Below are 24523 nucleotides of genomic sequence, written 5' to 3' on the forward strand. Positions count from 1 at the left end.
CTTTTACACCAAAATGAATCTGTATGTGCAGGATTTTTAAAGAGGTAAACCTACTAAAAATAGGCAATTGACTCCTTTCCCATTGCCAATAGGTGAGCTTACCTTTCCTTTTTTTTCCCGGCGTGTCACATTCATCATCACAAATGTGCCGCAACAGGGAACAGTAGAAAGCTGCAGATCACATTCCACATCAGACTACATCCAGAAGACATTGAAACTTTTTTTCTTCTTTAAAAGTATTTTTGCATACCATTTTTCTGGAAGTGATAATGGATCTTATCTCAGTTGAGTGGTGCAGATGCGCAGTTCTGGTCAAGGCCAGTGAAAATGGCACAGTGCTTATCTTTTTTTCTTCACTTTCTTCCAAACTCAGCAATGACGGAACAATATCTGAGTGGAAAAAATACAGATGGAAAAGTGTTATGTGCCTCGACACGAGTCATAGCATTGCGCCTGAAAAGGGGTGAAAACGGGTACACCCAGGTGTTATGCTTCCATAAGAGCTAATCGGAGATGGAGCCGATAAAGACTCAGACTACTGCAGTCATTTGACGCGGAAGATTGTACCCTTTTCCTTTTAAAATTAAAGTCAGATGTTAATGGGTGTTAATGGGTTTTTTATTTTAAAGGGTATAAGTTAGATAAAGTCCATGGGCTATGATACATGTGTTGCCAATCTGCGACATGAACGTGATGTTTCACAGTTTGTGAACACATGAAATACACTGAAAGATAGTGTTTTCTTAACATGTATTTTGCTCATCTTATCATTCAGACCAGACTGAATAACTGCTACTTGATTAAGTTAATATATTTCTAATTTTTCATTGAAGCAACACTTCAGTTTGCCTAAATATCATGAAAACAACACCTCCCGTGTTCTATACAAGTAGACCTCAATGGTTTCAATTAATGATTTCCCTGTCTCCTGTTGGCTCACCGGTCCACTGTGATTACGCTGAGGTCCACTGTTGGATGCTCACATGTGCATACACACACACACACACACACACACACACACTCTAAAGCTGACGCCCTCCTAAAGCACCCCTGTGTCTCTTGTAGGTCAGCCCAACTGTGAGGAGATATTGCTTCTTCAAGGGTGTCCTTGCTCAAGGAGATACTGTATGCAGGCCATCAAATCTGGACTCGCACAAACTGTACAATAGACTCACACTCAGACACACACAGACACACACAGACACACCTGCATAAACTGGATTTGTGGTTCAGGTGTAGGCTGATAAACAGTTTTCTGTACTCACTCAGGCTCTATATATACGTGCCATCGATCCACATAATGCATATATTGCATTATCTCATTGTTGACAATGTGTAGATGTACTGTGTGCTTCTGGGCACTCTGTTTGAATAGCAATCAGCTTCTTCCTCAGTTCCCTAGACCTCCATAATGCATGAGATGTGGGACTCGTCTAATGGATCAGCGTATGGGTACTTGTATTGAGAATGTGGGGTAGTCAAAGGACAGCTGTCGAGAGCTTCAGTGGCACCAAAAAGGCAGGAAATGTGCAAGTTTTTAGTAAAGCTGACGTAGCTGAACAATAATTCACACATATATGATATCAAGGAGAAGTTGGAGAAGTTGAACTTCTTTCCCATCTTCTCTGTGGCCCAGCTAACCTTTCCTCTACGTGAATGACAGTCGAGAGTAAAACCTCCATCAGCTTCCCCCTTTGTCTTCCAGCGGAATTCAAAAGCACCCTAATAATCTGTGTCCTGCTCTGCCCTCTCCTATTCTCTTCCCCATCAACCCCCCACCGATCGTCCCCCTCTCCGAATTGCCACTCCACTCTACTCCTCTCCAGGGACACAAAAGGGCCTGCAGATGCTCCAATCGACTCCAATAAATTGCATGTAGTCAGTTAAGCTGCGCAACTGCCAACTGGCAAAGCTGTGAACCTGTGCTTTGGGAGAGCTCTGAGGGAAAAAAAAATAAAAGGTTCCTCTAAATTTGATTCACCTTCAGCAGCAAGCTCTCTTGAAAGCTCTGTCCAGGCCAGAGTAAATGATGAAAGAGCATGGACGGAGAAGGGGATATATATACAGGGTGAGAGGGATGAGGGACACGGGGAAAGAGAGAGGAGTAGTGTGATGGAAAGGGCGGCTAGACGAAGTACAAGTAAACAAACAAGAGTATGGGCTTTATTGAAATCTGTCATCTAGTATCCAACATGCCATAAACTAGGGGGATGGTCTCGAGAGAAGAAAAATGCATAAAGTGTACTGAGTCTAAGAGCTTGGGTCGGAGTAATGTCCTTACGGGAATTCGATTTCAAGTCCAACAACACACAAAAAGGCATACACTCACTCACTCCACTGACTGACCAACATTTTTTCCCCTAAACACATCCAAACATCTACATACACACTTGTAAGTATTACTTTTTCATGTAAGCGTTGTGTTTTCTATTAATTAGGTAATGAGCACTCGATTGACACCAATATTTTGAGGCCTGTATGCACACAAAATTTGAGTGTTTAAAAAAACAGTAACAATAAAAATCATTTCCATATCAAGCATTTCCGTATCTATTTGTAGAGAATCTCTTAACATCCTGACAGCAATCAAAAAATTAGATGCTCTGACAAATAAAAGAAAGAAAAAAAAACGTATGTTCATGTGTTTTGGAGTGGCTCGGAAGGGAGGAGGGGGATACTTTTCAAAATTCTGCTCGCTTTTGCTGCTTTTTACAATATTACCAACCCCAGCTTCAAATTTGGTTATTAAAGAATTGTGGCAGTGATGCAAACCATGAAACTTGTGTGTTGGTACGTGGCGGACAAACTAACAGAGGCACTGTTTTAAATTACCTCAAACATACCCAACATAGTATTTTGGTTTGCTCCACAAAGAAAGTTTTTATTTTCTGTTTTTCAGCAGAATTTTGGAAACGCTAGCGGCCAGATTTTCATGAAACTTGGCTGATGGATAGCATGGGTCAAGGAGGAACCCATTTAATTTTGGAGCGGATCTGAATCACATGGCGGATACACAGTATTTTTTGCCAGATAGGGCATTTGGGCTTGGCGGAATAAATTTATTCACAGAGACTCAACAAAACTTTCCATTAAATGTGACACTTTACTTTGAACGTTTGTAATGAAATTTGATGGAAATTTTACATGTAATCAAAATACTATAAGTCACATGTTTTTGGAGTGTAGTAACAGAGATTTCTTCTCAAACCCAGTGAATTGTCTGCAATAAACTTAGGGATACAAACAAAATTAGATTGTTATGCTCCACAAGGACAATAATACTAACTGTGAAGTTTGCCCTCGCACATTTGCCGATAGAGGGGTTGACTATTGGCCTTGACAAGGTCTTCTCTGTGCAAGCGCCCTCCTAGTTGTATATATACATTTTAATGCATTTCTGCGTCAGCTGTCAGTCTGACTGATGTGTTAAAAAAAATATCGACATTATTTATCCTGGAGCAAATGGGCCAAATGAAACCCCTGCAGCAGCCCCTGTATGCTTTCCTGTTACAGATTTACTACATGCGGTGCACAAGCTGTTCCAGATACTGAGCCGAATCCTGACGACGCCATACACAGATCTCCAGAGAATGGGGAATATATGTCACTCAGCTCTGTGGGGATCGGCATGTTTATTATTAGGGCTTTTTGGAAATGCTGTGCCCTGTGCCAGGTTCCTCATACCCTGTCACTGACGGCATGAGGACCATATGAGACAGGAAATTGAAAGCCACTTGTTGTTGGAGGGCTTTTTTGGAGGACCTGAAGTAGGTGGATGATAGAGTGCCGTATGGACATATGGCTGAGTGGTGGAGGGATCACATTTCCTCCCCACTGAAGGTGTTTCAGAGAGGAGAAGAGGGGGGAGGAAGACAGACATAGAGAGGATAGAAGCAGAGGCAGGCTGCTTTAGGATTCAGTCCCACTCTTCAAGGTCAGTGCACTATAGAAATAATTTAAAGCAACATATACCTCCTTTGGGTTTACCTCTTCCTTCTGAAAAGGAAAACTATAATTCTGTTTCAAAATTACATCACATAGTTTGCCAATGTGAAATATCCTGTCCATCAACTTTTGAAAAATAAATCACTTGGTTAATTTAGTGCCTTTTTTGGAAATGAGCGCTCCCAAGCTTTCTGTCGGCAAGCTCTGAGATGGAGATATTCAAATCTGAATGCTTTACAGGGCCCTTCAAAAACCCATCTAGCACCTCGGAGGCTGATCCAACCACCTGTCATGTTCTCTAGACGGCTCCCTTGACTGAGTCTGTTTAGTGGTAATGATCTAAGCCATTCACACTCACCTCCAGTGTGTTGCCGCTATGCAAATAGATGCAACAGGAACTCCTCTGAGATTCAAATGGAGAGATGGAGTGAGGATATGGGAGAGAGGGGAGGCTATAGGGAGAAGTCGATGGAAGGAGATTCGTGTAAAGGAATGAAGGTAAATGGGAGCTGAAATGGGAAGAAAATAACATGAAAGAGAGGAAAAAAGGGAGTGGATGGGGCAGATGAGGAGAGGGATAAAAGAGGGGGGAGAGAAGGTAGCAGAGGGAGGTCATCGCTGGTGCTGAAATCAGAGACTGGAAGTGAAGAGCTGTGAGAATAAAAGCAATTTGCATCCCTGCTCCACTGAGCTTTCCAGTGCCTTTCATTTACCCCTCTCTAACGCCAACCCCCCGCCATCCCTTCTAGTAAACTCACCACACCATTCCACAGCTCTAAAATAGAAAACTAGCTTCAAGGGTGGTGGTGAGAAAAAAAAATATATAACCAGTACTCGCTTTATTGTCATCTCATCCTGATCCCTCTCTCTTTTCTCTCTCCCTGGAGACTTCAGCCTTCGCTCTCTACCCTCTCCCCTCGTTCTTCTCCCATCAGATCTTAAGACTCCCCAACCTTTTCTCTTTTTTCATACTTTTCTCCGTCTGTCCCGTACTTTCTTTCCAGTTATCCTCCACCCTATCTTCCACATCAGACTACCTCATAAAAAACGACAGCACCAGTCATCTGTTCAAATGCTCAGTATGAACCACAGTATTTTTTACCAGCATGATCTGATTTGTTTGTTTTGTTGTTGTTCCTGTGACATCGTAATTAATGTTGCTTCAGGACCATCACTGAAAACAACTCATTGTTACTTTTTGTAATGTCACAGCTTACCGACTTGCGCAAAAAAGACCGGAAAAATATGCAAATGAGAGAAGCTATCATTTAAAATAAACAACTAAACAAAACCTTACCCTAACATAAGTATTTTAGTTCCCTAAACCTAACCAATCAATTTAGTTCCCTGAACTTAACCAAGTATTTTAGTGTCTTGAACCTCACCAAGAATTTAGCTCCCTAAACCTAACCAAGTATTTTAGTTCCCCAAACCTAAGCAAGTATTTAAGTATCCTAGACTCACCAAGTATTTCGCTCCCCAAACCTAACCAAGTATTTAAGTTCCCTAAACCTAATCAAGTATTTTAATTCCCTAAACCTCACCAAAAAATAAATGAAATATAATAAGTGAAGAGAAGGCTATACTAATATGTTCCATTCAGGGTACAAACCCCAGCTACCTGAGAGTTATATTTTCAACCCTCAGCCACCTGTGCTGCTGTTTCACAGCTGTTTCATAAGGAGCAATGATGGTCCTTGAACAACACTGACTATTATATTGTAGGAACAACACCAACACGGTAATATCAGATACACCCTGTTGACTACCTCGTTCACACTGGACGAAAATCCCACTATCGCCCATTAACATCTGGCTGGGAAGTGGGAAGACAATAGCTGGATATTAGTGGGTTTTGCCTAAACCTAATCATACATTAACATGGCAGATCAGAAAATAGTCATGTTGTTTTGGTAGATAATGCTGTCTCCAAAAAGACAAGACAAGAAAGTTTGAATAATTAATACACAGAGAAGGTAGTGTTTTTTAGAGCGGCTCATAAAAGTCCAACAAAATAAGTCCAATAATAGTTTGTCTGTTCGTCTCAGTCCAAGAGAAGGCATGTGGTGCGGGGGTGGGGATGAGATGTGAGGAGTTAGTGGACAGGGCAGCTTGGAGGATGAGTGGGGTTGACGAGGTCAGAGTGGGCAGATGGGGCATCTTCCTTCGTCTTGATTTCCAATTGTTTTGTTTTTCTTCCACAAGTTCAAACTGATGTGTTTGGAAAAGACCCAGCATACGGAAATTGGATTTCAAGTTCTCATATAATGCTGGCGAACGAGACAGCTATAGATTTTACATATTCAAGGGCAATTTAAGGTGCAGAAAAAGTCTTGACAAGCACAAAGTATGGGCCTTGTTATTAATCTGAGCAATGAGCGATTGTTACTTACTCACACTTTTGGCATTCATGAGTCTCCCTGGCAGTCAAATCAGATCAGACTTAAACTGTAATACCCATGGCATGAAATGCCAATATGAGGTTTTGCACAATTTGGATGCCTGAAGGGCTGTCTGACCAAGCATATACTGTAGATATATCATTGTCTGAATCTTTGCCACTGTCTGAGAAATCTGCCCACACAGTGACTCTGGTTGTAAAATGTGACCTTTCAGTAATGAAACACAAACTTGAAGTTTGCCCGAGTACTTTTGGGAACACATCATCTGCAGAGCTTGTTGGCTTGGCTTTATCACAGATTAAGTGTTCAATTAAGGAACATAGAGCTCATAGTGTTGATCCCGGGAGGAACATGCAGTCATTTGTGCCAGAAAGTTCAGGTTAATATCAGTTGACTTCTTATGGGTGTCAGCTCCTGGATATTCATATGATGGAGAAGCCATTTAAACCTTTCACATCTCAGCTCCATTGTAAGTATTTGCTGGTCTTTTCGCCTCTCAGCAAACATTAAACATCACCAAACACATTAAACATGATCTCATGGTGTCTTACAGCTAGTAGGCCTCCTCATCCAATGACTCTAATTTCAGAAAGAAGACAGTTTTATTAGCCTTCATCAAGATACACTATGTGATTAAATCCTTAAAAATGAGCCATAATTAGCCAGCAGCAGGGACAACCTGAGTTCAACCCAAAACCATTAAATTACGTTTTTTTTCAAATTAAAGACTGTATATGTAATGACATACTGTATATAACTGTGATTGTGGTGAAAAACTGTCAACAAGTCAAACAAAGGGTTCAAAATATAAAGTTTTCCATTATCGCCAGACTGCCTGAAGGGACTTTCACTGAGCACTGTACAAAAGTTGTTCATTTATCTTCCACAACTCTCTAACTATTCTCTAAGCTATTCTCCAGTCAATGTAAACATTACAGGCTTGAATTTGGACCAAACTGAAAAAGGGATCCTGGTCATTACAACTATTTGAGGCTTGTCACCTGTTAGTGGCTTGGGTGTAACATGACTTGAGATGACGAGGAGATTAAGTACTTATTTTAGTACGTGCTGGCAGATACTTGCAGCCTGTTCCCTTTGCATCTCACTCTACAAGTTTCTGCAGAGCGGTGATGACAGTGCCCCTTTCTCAGTTCGGCAGTGTACGCCGACAGAGGGTCAGGTGAGCGGAGTCAGCACACCGAATAGAAATGATCTTACAGCACCAGAATCTCCCCCGGCTGTGGAGCGCACACTTACAGGCTTTTGAAGATGATGTAGCTGTAGCACAGGTGTCAGTGTGCTGAGCAGCAGCACCACCTGTACTTGAGGATACCTTTATTATATTTATTGAATTTTAACACAGATGTAGATGAAAGCACATGTATTAAATGTAATTAAATAATTGGGAAGAATAACCTAAAAATTGAGTATTCAGCTCAACAAAGACGGTTTTATTTTGGTTGTCTAATAAAATATGTTTACATGCTTTCCATTAGTGCAGCACCTCTATTAACCCTCTGTCTGAACGCTCCATCTCTTTAAGCCCCCCCCTCCAGAAAAGCCCAGTCTGCTCTGATTGGTGAGATCGCACATGCACTGTGTTTCTGCATCGGCACTTCCTGTGTTTTTGCAACCGTAGCCATGCTGGGGGGCGGTGACTGTATAATTGTGACATCACAACGTAACAGAAGTTGTTTCAAGGTACATTTTCTGAAAACGGGCTGTGTGCATTTTTCTGAGGATTGAGCGTTTTGATTGAAAAAATGACGAACTTGTATTGAAAATCTTGTATGTTTAACAAGATCAGTAGAAAAGTCTTTGTCAATAAATCTTGAAAATGAGAAATAATAACACAGTGGGAGGCATTCTGTGGAACTGGATATTAGTTATTAGTTATAATGGGCTCTCACAGTCTTTCGTATAAATGTGAAAATATAATGATCACTTTGTATTGTCCTCTCCTTGGCAGCTTGGCAGCACAGCATATTCCTCTCATGAATCAGACATCATTCTTCCTGTATCACTCTGTGTCTCCTCTCCCTCCTCCTTCCCAATCCTCTCCCGCTCTCTCTTTCTCCCTTTCGATATAGTTTATGTACTGATGCTCATTATGACTGTTGTTATGACAGCCTCCCTTGCACTTACATGCACACAGCCGCTGCAGTTATCCCGGTGATTTACAACCTCCTCCTCCCACAGAGAAGGAGAGAGAGAGGCACACTATAGCTGTCTTTGAGGAGAGTTTTATGTTCACTGTAAACTAGCCACCTAGGCACCTCCACAGAGGCCGTCCCACAAAGCGGGCCGCGAGTAGACGGGCCTGTAATAATAGGCTCTTAGGGATGACAATGGAAACATTCACTCAGTTTAATAATTACGCCACACATCGTATAGCACCTTCTTATCCATCGCTGTCAGGTTTTTTTTTTCTACAGTTTCACATCAGCTTAACAGTACTTCAAATTCAAAAAATGTTCCGACGAATTGTACATATGCCAGAATGGCTGATGGCTTTTACAAACGATGCTTATTATGAGTGCTTGGGCGGCAAGTGATATAATACATCATGGCTCTTGTTATCTAATAACTGCTGTTTCATTTTTCAAAGGATACGTTGCATATTGAAATGTCACGCGTTGCATCCAGAGTGCTTGGTGAAAATTGTAGCAGCACCGTTATGTTCAGCTCTCTCACACACACGCACACACACGCTGTATAGCACGTGTCGCCAAATGCACAAAATGCATCGATACAGACGGTTGCTTTGTTAAGAAACACAGTGCATGTATAAATCCTTGATGTGGCGCTGAGACAGACTGCGGATGTCATTTGCAATGTCCACACATCTAACAAGACAGGACGAGATACTGTGTGTTTGTGCGTGGCCACAAGAGAGGGAGAGAGAAGCCTCCTTGATGTTTCATACATCAGAGTGAAACCCTCCTGTTTGATGGAGTGTATTGATGAGAGCAGCGGAGATGGTTTAGGAGGACTACATGGCAACAAGCATCTCTTCAGCCACATGTGCTGTGGTGCGCAGCACGCCAGTGAGAGCGGAGTGTGAGCTGTTACGTAACCACCGACCGGGGATGAAGTGTTGGGAAGGCAGCACGTGCAGCCGAGGATCGGTCGGTGGAAGTAGAAAGCCAGACTTCAGATCTCTGCAGTTATTTGTTGTTGTGTGAGAGATACTGCCTATACGTTTATTATTCTATTTCTATTTCCACGTTATCTTCTTGTTGAAGTTTGCGTGTTGCTAATCCTCTGAAGAATGACATACTCGGTGTGATGAATCAGATGTTTTGAATATATGCAGCATGGAGTACCCATATTGTTCTCTACAGCCTTTCAGATTGTCTTCACTTATATACAACTGCAGGTGTAATCATGTCTTCCCCAGGGCAATAACCCTTGTTGATGTTTTGCAGGGCAATAATTATCCGCTTATCTAACTTTCTGATAACGCCTTAGGGAAAGAGAATTGCCCCTCATCTCAACTGCTGACATGTCCTAATCCATATATTGATTTCTGAGTCTAAAAAAAAACTCATTTTTGTTTCACTCCTACACATCTCATCGAGCTTCTACAGACCCCCGTCATATGTTTTCTTCAAACTAACCTAAGTAAGGCATTCAGTCATTTCTTTTCTTTAAAAAAAGGCCTTCGAGATGGAAGCTCCCACACAGCGTTTTACCCTGGATTTTCCGGATTCAGTCTATTCCCATTCCAAGTCCAATTACAGTGCTGAACGCCAGAATTGCCACTATGCTATTTATGCATTTTAAAAAAAACTCAACTCTCAGACTCGTCGTTGTCAGCTCCCCAAGCCAAATAAGGCGCAAACAACAACAACATCGTGACAAAACCCATTTAAGTCAAACAAGAGCTTCAGTGCGAAAAGCTGCTCCTGTTTTCCCTGACTCCATCTAGTCAATAACCCAGCCTCCAGTTCCCAAGGTGCTGTGGGATGTCAGATCTGTAGCCGACGGGCATATTCAAAAATGCATGTTCAGCCTCTTTGCCAGGAAGTGGATGTGCCAGTCATGACAAAAAAGTTCCCTGAGACAGCAAGTTTATTTAACTTCATTTTTCATGGATGATTGGTAGGCTTCTTACCTCAGTGAGCTACATGAGCGTCTGACTGCTGGCTTGACTGTTTCATCGTGTCCCAGATTTACCATCAGGGAATTTTACTGCAACTTATCAAACTTCCTCTATTTGTTTATCAATTATTAATGCACTGTATGTATTCCAGGTTTTGTGTGTGCCATCATAAAAAAGAGTACAGATGTATCCTCGTATGATCACACTCAATACGCTGAAGGCTTGTCAAGGTTTAAATGAATTTGCTGACCTGTACATCACGAGGTCTTGCCTTAGATTCAGTTTTTTTTTTTCTTGAGGTCGAACAAATGCATTTCCCTCCTTCAAACAAAATATTTAATTTTCAAAAAATGGAAGGGTAGGAACGCTTCCTAGACTCAAATTAGGTTGTTAGCGGTGATCTTTGGATAAGGATACATGTAGCCTGAAAAAACGCTAAAAACTCCCAAGGCACTCTTTTTAAAACTATTAAAATGCCCTATTTTCACAGCTTGTTAGACCTTAAAAACAAACCCAAGCATGCAGAGGGCCAGTTGTTTCTTGAGACCTGACGAAGGCTTGATGCCAAAACGCATCAGAGTTTGTTTTTAAGGTCTAACATAACCATACCGGGACAAAAAAAAGGCATTTTAACAGTTTAAAAGAGAGTGCCTTGGAGTCTTATTGAATCTTTTGAAACCTGGATCAGTTAAATTAATGCTTGTGAGTCTGCTGTCTGTCTTTTCTGAACATTTTTACTGTTTGTGGTCCAGTTCTTTGCACATTAGAGCCACCTACACTTGATCAAAGACAGTGCATGAAGCCAGAAGCGGGAATGCACATTGCATTACAAGCATGCACATGTGCGTATGATTGCAACGTTGCGCACATGCTTGTATAGCATGAGCTACAAGTAATACAGGAACCCATTCATCAAAGCATTGGTCAAAAACTCCACAAGCGACCCAATCATCAGAATAAATGATGGCAATGTATGTTTCTGTGATCCACAGATATGTTGCAACTTTACATTACTTTAGGTTACATTTTCTAGTTTAGGTTGAGACAACGCTATGCTTCTGAAACCTTTTGCTTAGGGTCAGGAAAAGATCATTTTTTGGCCTGTTGTCCCGAGGTCTCCTTAAAAATGTCCAGTAGTTTTTACACTTCTAAATGTTTTAAAGCAGCCTCAGACTGTCTTTGCAACCTTTTTGCCTGCCTCTATATGAGTCAGGTCATAAACATGTCATGTGAAAGTGATATGAAACATTTTCTAGAGATGTTATTATGGTACATATGCCCATGACATGTACAAATGTGAACAGAACTATGATTTGCAGAAAGGTTAATTGTCAAGATTTCATCCTGGCGACTAGTGTATAAACACAATAAATATGCACAGGATTGCCTCAGTAACACTGCTGCATGGTAATCTTCTTCATTCTATCCATAATAAACTCATGCAATTTTGTTGGAAAGGAACTCATTCATTGCATACGCTGTATATTTTTCTCCTTTTTTTAAGAACTATGCATCTAATGTCCAACTTAATTTTATGTCTTAGTCTGCTACGTAAAGCAGACATATAGAGTGCCTCAAAGGCTACATGCTGTCTGCGCACGACTCGATGTGATGTGATGGGGATCGTCTACCATTCTAGTTCTGGGAGGGCAAACAGAAGAAAATGGGTGAATATGTTATGCAAGTGCAACATAGTGAGCGCCCACTTCACAAACAATTCTTAATCCCAGAAAGACAGAAACTGTCAAAGCAAATAGAGCATATAGGAGATATTTTTGCAAAAGAGATTTTTTTTTTTTTTGCTCGGAGGTTATTTTCATTTGTCTGGAACATGTGGTCTGTTGCTCTATTTTGTGTGTATGCATGTGTGTCACATACGCGCACAAACACACGCACACAATAAACCAACCGAGCAAGCAGCACACATATTTTTATCATATATTAACAGACCCAAACTGACACACACACACACACACACACACCAAACCCTTACCATCTGTCTCCGTCTCTCTTCCCCACACTGACACATACACACTCTTTCACACTGTCTGTCTTAACCTCATGTTTCTATGAAAAGCAATATTCCCCATTGCTTTGTACTGAGAGTTTTTTGGGCCTGTACTGCTACTGTTCCATTTGCTTTTAAGTGAACTTCATCCAATATTGAAGCCTAGTCCAGTCTAATCTGAGAGTTTGCAGTGGAGCAGCTGTGTGAAATGCTTGCTTTTTGGGGTAACCCTCTTCTCTCTCTCTCTTGTCTCTCCATCTCTTCTCTGTTTTTTGCCATCCGCTTCCTCTCTCTCCCTCTCTCTCTCTCTCTCTCCTGACTGCTTCCCTTTCCTTCTCCTCTGTCATGCTGTCTCTTCCCCTCCCATCCCCTCTCTGTCCTTTTCTGCACCCTCTCTGTGCACTTTCAGGACTACACATTGACGATGTACTTCCAGCAGGCCTGGCGAGACAAGCGGCTGTCTTACTCTGAGATCCCCCTCAACCTGACCTTAGATAACCGGGTGGCTGACCAGCTCTGGGTCCCCGACACCTACTTCCTCAACGACAAGAAATCGTTCGTTCACGGTGTCACGGTGAAAAATAGAATGATCCGGCTGCACCCGGACGGTACCGTTCTGTACGGCCTAAGGTGAGATTTTTATCTCTTCAAATAACACTTTTGACTACACAACAAGACCAACGGGTTAGATATTTACATGTGCAATCGCTTCATCTATTTGTCAGTTACTTTCTATGTTTAATATCAGACACACCTGGGAGAAAAAACAACAAACAGGAATACAACAATGAGTCAATGATTGCTGCGTCGGACTTAGTCGGTAATTACCTCATTAGAGCCAGATGAAAAAAAACACTGATGTGAGGTACAATATTGCCCCCGAGCGAAAATTATAATGTTGATGAACTGACCTACTTGTGTCCTCATTTACAGGGTGTGCACATGCAACTAAAAGCTCCTGTGAGGCTCAAATCCTCCGTATAGAAAAGCAGATTTCAAGTTCAACTGAAATCTAATTAAATTGAAAAATGTAATCGGCACCCAAAATAATTACATTAATGTTAATGTTAATGTTGTTCGGCTTCCCGATTGGCCCTTCTTTCTTTGCATTAACCAGTTGGATCCCTAGACGGAGAACTTATCTCAAAACAGTCAATAAAATGTTTACACTTTAAAGGTGCACTATGTAGTTCTGGAGAGAAATTAAATTAACACCAGTAAAGATTGCTGATAAGGTAATAATGTTTTATTAGAAATATGTATTTGATATATTTCTATGACTGAATAAACAAGATGTCCTCAGAGTGTAATATGGTCCCCAGAATGCTGCTTGAAGCTAGAAAGGTGGCCACTGAGAGGGGTCCTGCAAATATAAACAAAGTAAATGAATGAAATTGTGCTGTCCTTTGAAGCAGTTTGTTTATTTGGTTTATTAGTCGTGATTAAAGTCTGATTAAAGTCTTCCCCAAAACTACTGCTTCATCGTTGCACTCGATGCAGACCACATTGTCACACAACAGCCTGCCGCGCAAGGGCAGAAAATTTTTGAATAACAACTTTCCTGCTGATGTTTCCTTCTTAACTTCAAAACATGGCATGCCAAATGAACAAACACCAAACATCCCAAAAAACATGAACAGGGAACAATATACAGCTAAAGTTGCAGGACAGTTAGCTAACTTGTGGCACATTAAAGGTCCAATTTGTAAGTACTCGTCAAATACTGACGCAAAATGAGAATCAAAAATCAACTTTCTTACAAATTGGACCTTTAAATAGCTTAAAAACCTTTTCTGCAAATGTTATTATGGTCAGTATAGATGTTGGTGTGGTCCACTACCAAATACAGTCTGTCCTTGGCTTTTGAGCCATCCAGCTTCCGGCACAAGTTTGCTTCCTATTTCTCTCCATTCCCCCATCATTGCTTAGCTTGACGGCGCCATTGTCAATCATTTGCACACATCCCTTTAGATTCTGAGAGGAAAAAGACCTTCTATTCTTCCATCCAATAATAGAAAGTACTAACAATGAACCAAATTAACATTATTGTTGACTGAAATGGAGATCAATAATTGCGGATTTCAATTGTCAGATGACTGAAACGTCCATTTATCTAGTCATGCTCCCAACAAAGAACACTTTAAAAGGCCTGTGGTTGTAATTGTTGCGATCTTTCTCAAACGTACCAGGATGGATGATAGATGATGGATTTCTCAGACAGTGACAGCTCTCAACACGCAGCGATTCAAAGCTACGAAGACTTCTACTTTCACAAAAACATCAAGTTGGATTTCCGTGTAAACATTCTTCAGGGAGGCCATTCTTGAAATATTTTCCTCAGCTGACTTTTTTTGCATGTTTGATATGTTAATATGACACGTCCCATCTGGTTTCCAGTTGCCAGATACTATCCCCTCTTGTGCAATATAAATTGATTGACCCATTCCACTGAGTTCCAACCTCTCAAAGTTAACATGATTACAGTGCACTTCTCACACCTCACTGATGCCTCATCAGTTCATTTTGCAAATAGGCCTCTGATGCCCAAACTCGATAAAAAGTTATTGAAAACCATAACGTCTTAATAGCCGTCACGGCAGCGCATTGGCACTGCTGTGGGAGATTGATATTAAACAGAGAGGGAGGGTAGACAACGAGACAAAAAAGGAAGGAGAGAGGGTGTTAAAGAGGGGCTGAGACGGAAACCTTTTCAGTATTGCTCTCTTCGGTCTTCTTCATCAATGTTGTCCGTCTTCTTTACTCATTCACTGACATGTTACAGTGTCCAGTATGTTTGTGTCTCTTTTACTGCCTCAACGTGAACCGAAGAAACATCTCTGCCGAGGTCTGACAGAAATTGAAGTTTATTCAGATTATTTTGAGAAAAGCAGGAGATAAATAAAGAGACAACTATAAAAGAGAGGAAATAATTGCGGCCTAGAGAACATACGGGCAGCTCTTTTACCCTCACAAACACATTTTACTTGTCTTGGAACAAGTGTTAAGTCCTTGAGTTTAAAAAGAAACAAAAAACCTCTCTGAATGATACTGAATACATCCCTTGACTGACCCACCTCAGGACTTTGCTGCCAAACAGAAGCACGGTAATCAGATCCTTAGTGCAGAGAACCTTAAACTCCAATCATGCCAGAGCATTAATGAGGCCAAAGTGAATTATAATCAGATGTTAGAGAATTATTGTTTCTATGATCATTGACATATTTTATTGCCTTCATATTAAATCAAAAAATCTTCTTGTCAAATTTACAGTTGGTTTCCTGACATAACTTTTCTTCCAGAATCATAACGGGATTTAACAAATTTGCAGACACTTGATTTGATGAAAAGCAAAGCATTATGCATCAGAGTACAAAGTACACACTGCATCAAGCAAAGTGCCCGACGGATTTTGAAGTCGTTTGATGATGTTGTTGTTTTGAATCTTTTTGAGGTTTATTGCAGTGGGAAATAACAACATCCTGGACATATTGTAGCCTGAATACTGCCATTCCCCTGGGACATCAACGTGGTACCATAGCAACTTCAGTTATATTGCATTTAATAAGATTTTGCTTGATCAGTGCGTCAAAGTGTCTCGCATCAGAGCTCATGTGCTCGTTTTTCCCGGAACAACAAAAGTAGATAGAAGTACACAGAAGAAAGCTAGAGAGGCACCAGCAGATTTTGAGGGTCAGATTATTCTGAAATAGAACTCAAATTATACAAATCATCTCTGTGTCAGGTCATTTGAGTTAAAACGGATGACCTACACTATCAACCAAACCATTTAATCCAATATGCAAATGAAAAATCCATAATCACTTGGAATCTGGGTTTGCACACTCCCCATTCACTGCAGAAGCTATGATACAAAGTCAGTGCAAACATTACTTTGGATGAAGTGGGATTAGACCGAAACTGGGAAAAGAAATCCATCACCCTTGACACTCAATATCATGTAAGTAGGATGACCAGATTTTTACAAATCCTAAAATGGGTCATGGGATCTTGCGCATGTCCGTGAGTGCTCCCAAATCCACGCAGCACATGCAGATACAGCATATTACTGTCCCCTGAAAGCCTAACACAAATTATGTAGTTATTTAATTTATTATGCCAATAAATTAGATTAGACCACATGAAACTTTAATGGTCCCTGAGATGAAAATTGGGTTATTGCAGACAGTGGCGTAGCACAAAATTCAGGCGCTTGTACATTGGCATTCTCCATGGGCCCCTCCCCACATCCATGGCTATTAAAAATAAAAGGTGTTATGGCAATTATAATTATTAGTTTGACATAGAAAGGATACGTGTATGAAAAATTGCAATCTAAACTATTAGTACATATATACTATTATAATATACTGTGTAATATATTCAGCATCTTAACTCAAAGATAAAGTTGGTGTTTTGTTTCGAACATTAAAGGGTAACTCCACCAATTTTACACAATAAAGTGTGTTTGCAGGTCTTGAGGAGTACTTATATATATTTGAATATGTGAACAAAGTAGTATAAAGCCTTTTGTGGCTCCAGAGGAAGCTGCATGTAATCTGATAAATTGTCTCCAGTGATGTCACTCAGTGGCTAAATTGCATTGTGGGTAATGTAGGCACCAGGTTTTGAACAGCAGTCATCTGGTAACACTGTTGGACTCATTACGGACAGTTGAAATCAAACGATGAAAATCAATACAGTAGAATTGGAGTATTCGTCTTTTTTCATTTCACACATTCTTCTTTTTTTTCTAAACCTGGCGCCTACGTTACCCACAATGCACTTTAGCCCCAGAGTATCATCAGTGGTGGAGATAATTTATCAGATTACATGCAGCTCCCTCTGGAGCCACAAAAGGCTTTAAAGTACTTTTTAGATATATGCAGTAGAACTCCCAAAGAACTGTAAACTGTAAACACTCATTTGCTTATTAGATGAGAATACTGATGTCATGTCTGTGCATTGGGAATGCAGCTAAAGCCAGGATTAGCATAGATGGCTAAGTCACCAAAAGCTCTAAAGATCACTAGTAAACAAATCATGTCTCGTTTTTTTTATGTCTGTCTAATGTAAAAAAGACAATTTGGGAAGTTATGTGCTGGAACTACAGCCAGGTAATCGTGACATCCAGTTTTACCGTGAGGCTGCCAGGAAACCAGCAAAGACGCTGTACAGAAGTGTTGGGCGGGTGGATAAACGTACTATTTACCAAGAGATGTTTACAGCATCTAACTCTTCTGACAAGTAGGAACGTCTTAATACTCTGAGGAATCAATGTGCAATGTGATGACAAGCATTAAGTTAGCTGAGATAATATGTAAACACTATCTTTCCACATTCTGTAAAAGTTGAACGAAATCAAAAGGTGCTTTATAAGAAGTGGCAAACAGCACTTCAGGAAGCAACCTCAGACTAGACATACTGCGTATTGATTTACAACTTTAAAAAAAAATGTTTTTTTAAGATCAGACTTTAAGAAGACTATGGAACAAACACCTCTTCTCTCAAGTGGCCTACAGTATAGTGCTGCTTATAGCAATCTGTGCATCGCAGTTCATAGTTTGTTCGTCACAGAAACACACTATTCATACTTTAATAAGGGAATACTGGCCACATTATCATCAGCATTGTTGAAAAGGAGAATCTTCCCATTGAGGCACTTTATTGGAAATGTAATTGGATGCAGCGAGTCCATCGATGCTGATAATAGAGAACGCCACACAGAGAGAATGTACAAACAGCTGATGAATATTCACACACACACTTACTGTATTTGCCATTCAACTTCCAATTCACCCCGCGGTTTCATTATGTCGGCTAAAAGGCAAACAGCACCAACCCTTTCTGTGTGGCTGATATGCATTCATTTTGCACACATCCTGTTGACATGCAAACCAGCGTTCTTCTTTTCTTTTTTAATTCCTAACAGCCCAGCATTGACCATTTCAAGGGCATTCTTTTACCAGTGAAGAAACAACAGCAAATAGCAGAAATTGACTTCAGGAAGTAAAATAAGAGTGCAAAAGCAATTGATAAACAACAAACGTGCGTCTCTGTATTTCTCAGGCAGGGAGAAGGCACATCTGAAGGAGGGTCCTGCCTTTGTTCTTTATCGGGGTTATTTGCTGCAGGATAGGGCTGAATATTCTTTGTTGAACCGAGTCGTGTGTTTGTCACTGAGGATTAGTGAGCAAAGGGAGACCGCAGTAAGACTGCATAAACAAAGAGCTTTTCTCACGATTAAGGAGAGAAATGAGCAAGTACTATCTGGCTTTATTAAACGATAACGTGTTGATGAAACGTTTTGCCTTCCAACATTAAAACGCAGTGATGTTTGTTGAATATGTGATTAGCGTTACAGCATCCAAGTGATTTGGTTCCGTGGGCAGCCTACTCCCTATGTTTTCTTGGTAGGCTGTAGGTGGGAACCAGCTGGCCACGGGGGACGAGTGCTCTCTGGATGCTGTCATTATCCTAAATATCAAGTAATGTATTTCTGGCACGCAGCACATTTTGTGTCTCCGAATGATACTGATAGAACTCTGCAGGCAATGGAAGAGAGGTGTTAAGATCCTTTATGGGAAGCATAACTGGATGTACCACAGCTTAACAACTACTGCTTTGAATGTAGAAGTTATTCATAACTTAATTAAGGGAATGTGAGCTCGGAGTGTCATGAGACGGGCCGGTTATAAGGCCATCCTGTGTTACTCACAACATAAAAAGCAGCAACTGTTCAGTCATATGTGACAGTCAAGACCGTGGGTCAGAGTGGGACTTGTTGAACTGTTAGCTTAGCCAGAACTCAACAGATGCAGCAGAGGGAATGGACAACACACCTTCATACTGAAACGACTGAAGAGGTCAATTGTCAGCGTCTCCCAGAATGACATACATCACAAAACAACATAACCGTTGCAGCGCAGTGACACACATAACCGACCTTCATCGTACAGTCGCAGTTTGGTTTAAGCAAGATAACTACTTTGTTAGGTTTTTGCGGAAGTCCCGCCCTTGTTTAATCCAGTCACTCTTCAGACTACGTCTCCTCACGTCCTCCTTTACAGCTGTAATAACCACTTCAGCAGCTAGAGGTCGCCACTTATGACCTCGGAATGGAGGGTAAGAAAATATTGAATGGGGGATGCAGATTTAAACTTTATCAAACTGGTCAACACTACTAGTTTTAAGCAGTTGTATTAGAAATACTTGTAGTTATACGACTAGTACTAGTCTAGTACCAGTACTAGAAGAAGTTTTGTAATTTTACTCAAGTAAAAGTAGCAGTTACCATAGTATGGATTGAAATACTCTGATACAAATAAAATTCCTGAATTCGTAGCTTGTGATTGCCACTGAAGGATCGATACGATACTTATTTTAACCTTTGATAATACATTTACTTGTGGATTGTTTTTTGTTTAAATAATCGGGCTTCAAGTAACTAAAGTTATCAAATGTAGTGGCATTGAGATTACGATATTTGCCTCTTACCTTCCACCACTGGAAACGCAAATAACAATTGTTGCAATGGGCACTTGGGTGACTGGGATGAGGATCAATTGACAGCAGTAATAAGTGACCAAGCATATACTATGTATCCAAGTCGATTTAATATAAAGTTATATATACTTTATGTTACTTTCCACTGAGCATGTCTGTTCAGAGTATGTTACCAGCAGTCCACACATTCACTTGGCCCCAGTCCCAGTGACTGTGAGAATCCCTTAAGGCTACTTGGCCCTGATTTGACCTCACAAGTTTTATCCATCCAGGAACGGAGTCTTTGAGCACAGTCTGGTGAATATGGAGGGCCACTGCAGGTGACGCAACATATGGGGCTCAGTCGGTGCGGTTGGCAGTGTCCTCAGGCAGTAACCAAGCAACCAAGGACTAAGACTGAGCAAGAAATGTGGCTGTGCATCATGTAATGGATGGGACAAGCGGCAAAGTATGTGCGGGTAAATGGAGAGCCAGACAGCTGCAAACACAATCAGGCACTTAGACACACACACACACACACGCACACACACAAACACACACACACACATCCACAGTGTGAGAGTGACAGCAACATAACAAACATATACAGGAGCACAAACACACGGCTAACCCCACACAAACATTCATAACCTTTCCCTTTCCCACACAGTGTTAGTAGAGACTCTGCCAGAGGCTCTTGCTCTCAGTTCTACACCACCGACTCCATCTTGACACAGAGATCAGAAAGTTGCCAGAAAGTAACCGGCAATTTACTCCTTGGTTAAACACTTGGAAGCCACGGAGCCCCATCACCAGCAGCAAATCCATCAGAGGGAAATAAATGCTGACAAAAGACAGGGGACAAGAAAGAAAGAAAGACAAGGAGAATACATCTAAACCTCTTGCTCAGACAACCTTACTGTCTCACTCCAGGGGGTGGAAATCCCCTGATGTGTATAATATGAAACAGCATTTTAATATTACAACCCCTTTGAACTCCTTTATTGCTATTAAAAGGTGCTGTTATGATGTTCCCCTCGCTGTCTCACCTGATTTTCACCATCCACAATTTTCTCTCATTTCCCATCTTTTCATCTTTTCACTCCGGAGGTGTCTTTTGCCTAGCTCCCTCCCTCCATGTGGACATTTCTAGAGGCACAAGTAGTCATTCCTAGACAACAAAACAGGCTCAGTAAAAAGAAAAAAAGAAGGACATGTTGATGCATTCATGTGGGTTAGGTAAAAAGAAATCTTTATGTCTGTTGACACATTGTTGAAGTTTGTACTTCAGCCAGTGAGCTCGTCTTCTAGGAGACCATTCGGTCAGCCTTTTCATGAGTAGTATAATGATTTTTCCTCTTTAGGAGCCTTATTGGCCACATACTCTAAACTGTATTTCCCAGACATTTCATTCAGGAGCTTCTGCAGCTTTCGCGCTCTTTAAAGTAACACCACTTATAAAAGCATTCGTCCAATGTTTCAAACCCGGGAAAATACAACTCAAGATGATGAAAGAAATGCAACAGGTGAAAGACAGACACACGAGCTGAAAGAGAATTAAAGTATAAAGAGGATGATTCAAACCCTCAGATTTAGAGAGAAAGTTTCTACTGATACTCATATTGTGTGGGTTAATCCTTCTTTACAAAAACACAGCCCAGTCACCAGGATATGATGTTAGCAGTTAACGTTTCTGCAAATCACAGGTATGCCAAAAGTTGACATTTGTACCAAATGTGCCATGTCATGTTCACATTACATGCTTATAAGCTGACTTACAAGCCACAAGACTTCCAAACAGGCCACCACTGTTAGAGTCAGTCGGAACATTTCCAGTTGTTTTCATAGCGACCGAAGCTGGCCATTTTTAACGGGTGGCCATTTCCAATTGTTTCATTTGCGACAAAACCAGCTATTTTAACGGGAGGTCGGACCATTTCCAACTGTTTTTGTGGCAACCGAAACAGATATTTGAAATCAAACCATGTTTTCCCTAACCCTAACCAAGTGGCTTTTGTGCCTAAAGAAATAGAAAATTCAACATAAAGAAACTTGAAGTTTTAACTTATCTGTGGTTTTGCAGAAACACACTTATCATACATTTATTCTAATTGCTTGGTTGCAAAAACAATAAAAATCAGAGTCGTTCTTTATTTTAGACCACATTCTTCAACTTTCAATCTCCACTGAATTGATCACTCACTGTGTATGTTTGTGATGGATGGCGATGAGGACCGTCCTGGGTGAGAAGATAACATACAATGTTTTTATTGAAATAACTGATATTTTCCCTAGAGTTTTGCTACGGTTTTCGTTTGACCTCAGATTTACTGCATATACCACATGGACTGTTTTGAATTGGGTAGATGTGATCCCACCTGTTCACCATATGGTGCCTGCTGTGAGCTCAGTTGCTTAGACACAGATGATTTACAGGCAGAATTGGACGCCTCTATATAGAAAAACTGACCACAGCAGCTCAGTGAAAGTACTGTCATACTGCTGCATCATCATCTTAAAAAGCTTGCGGACAAATAATATCACATACAGGGTCCAAAATGCAATTTGATGGCTTGCATTTTAGAGAACATTTATATTATGAGATGCAAAGAGATTGGCTTTGCAGTGGCTGTTGGTCTGAATAATGGAATATTGAGAGAGAGAGAGACTAGATAGTAAAAGAGAGAGAGAGAAAGAGAGAGAGTGAGGCACATAGACACACAAGGGTGATTATCTCTGCTGTGTAACACAGAGGATTGGACTCAAGATGAGCCTCTCCTCTGGCACAAATTTATCTATGTTGTCAGGTGTGCCTAGACGATTACCCACCATGCTGCGCTGCTCTGTGGCAACTCCCTCAGTGGGAGTCAAGTTCCTCGCACAAGACCAGAGCCAGGGAAAGAATGGCAGCCTATTACTCACAGCCTCGTCCGTATGTTCCCCTCACAAAGTCTGATGGACAACATAACCTTATCTATCGACTCATGCTCGGTCGCTGTTATTATCCCTTATTATCCACCCCTGTCAATTTGTTTTGATAGTGACTGGAAGGCTAAATGCTATTATGCTGACATATATGTATGCATAAAATGTGATAGGGGCAATAAAGGTTATAGCACCTTGGCCACTGCTGTTTGCAGCTATTATGAAAGCACTTACCATGCTAGAGCATGTCTGCGTAAATAGTAAATTAGATTCATGAGAAATGATTCTGTGAATAATCCAGATTTCAACGGCTTTAGGATTTAAAGTAGAATTACAAAGGACGTATCTCTTCTTTGTCAAAATAATTCATAGTGATGTTTGAAGCAGCTCTTTAATTAAAGACGGGCTCAGTGTCAGATAATTCAAACTGTTTCAATAACGCATATTATTTAAGTTTTACATTTTGATGAGCCTACAGGTCATGTAGACAGAAAGTGAAAGTTTTAGGTCAACACATGATTTGTTTTTCTTCCTAAAATCAAATACAGACATAAGTATGTAATTAAAAAAAGGAAAATAATATAACACTTTCTTGCACGCTACAGAACTAGAATGTAGTCTGATTCCCTCTCATCACATACAGGACTGAAATCCAATTTACCATTGCCCACTTTATGGCATGTTTTTATGTCAGAATTGGATTCTGCCTCCGGGAAAGTCAAATAGTTAAGCCTGAGGTGTCACTTTTATGCTCCACTGTGCCTTTTACCTATAGCCCTCGTGTAAGTCTATACAATCACCCTCGAAGCTGTCCGGGTTAAATTGAAGATAATAATCTACAGCCTTATTGATCTTTCCTCTCAACACGTTCCATATGGTGAGGTAGTGTTGATTTGTGGCTCCTCAGGTGCAGGAGATTAGAAACAGATCCCATTTCAATCTGTTACATAATCATATGATTTGCATTTGTCATTTAAAGTACTTTCTGAGATGAAACTTGTTAGCTCAATGATGACTCTGAGACCTATTGTAAATTAACAGTGTCGGGATGAAATATATAACGGCGCGTTTCAATCTTATTCCATTGGTCCCATGTCGTCCATGATCAAGAGAATCTCCTTTGATTTACATCACATTCAAAGAGGATTTCATTTGCTTATTTATGTGTATGAAACATATATTATAGGAATGGTGCGGCCATTAAACTTCATCGGTGTCTTGAGATTCAGAAGGAAGATAATTTCATCGCCTTGAAAGTCGACACGTCACTATCTTCTGTGTTCTTGAGGAGTTGTACCGGCACCTCATATGCTCTTCCGTCTCAAGTGACACTTTAACGGTTAAGAACTTGAAATATAAGCGCTTTGTTTCGGAGTGGAGAAGAACATAAAAGAACCTCCCACGATCTATTTTGTTCTTGTTTATTCACACAACACTCGACAACAATGTTCACAAAGCAAAGCGCTGTCAGTCAAATCAGATCAGAGAGCCTTGTGAATCACTTAAATAAAGCGTATAAAGTGTATAAATGTATATTCTGGGTTCATATCAGGGCAGCCCTAAGTGGGCCACCATTGGCCTGCCAGACATTTCTAGCTGAAAACCATTAAAAATGTTTGTGAATCGATGTTCATTCTGTTTTATTTTTTGTTTTTC

General features: G+C 40.7%; 1 protein-coding gene across 3 annotated transcripts in view; it reads left to right on the forward strand.

The window, feature by feature from the left end:
• LOC141007170 (gamma-aminobutyric acid receptor subunit beta-2) overlaps positions 1 to 24523 on the forward strand; it is a 66155-nt gene that overhangs the window by 16999 nt on the left and 24633 nt on the right. For all 3 annotated transcript variants that reach the window (XM_073479521.1, XM_073479522.1, XM_073479523.1), the window contains exon 4: positions 12870 to 13090. In XM_073479521.1, coding sequence (XP_073335622.1) covers positions 12870 to 13090 — 221 coding nt within the window. The remainder of the gene's footprint in view (positions 1 to 12869; positions 13091 to 24523) is intronic.

Source organism: Pagrus major, chromosome 13 (genome assembly GCF_040436345.1).
Source record: "Pagrus major chromosome 13, Pma_NU_1.0".
Classification (NCBI taxonomy): domain Eukaryota; kingdom Metazoa; phylum Chordata; class Actinopteri; order Spariformes; family Sparidae; genus Pagrus; species Pagrus major.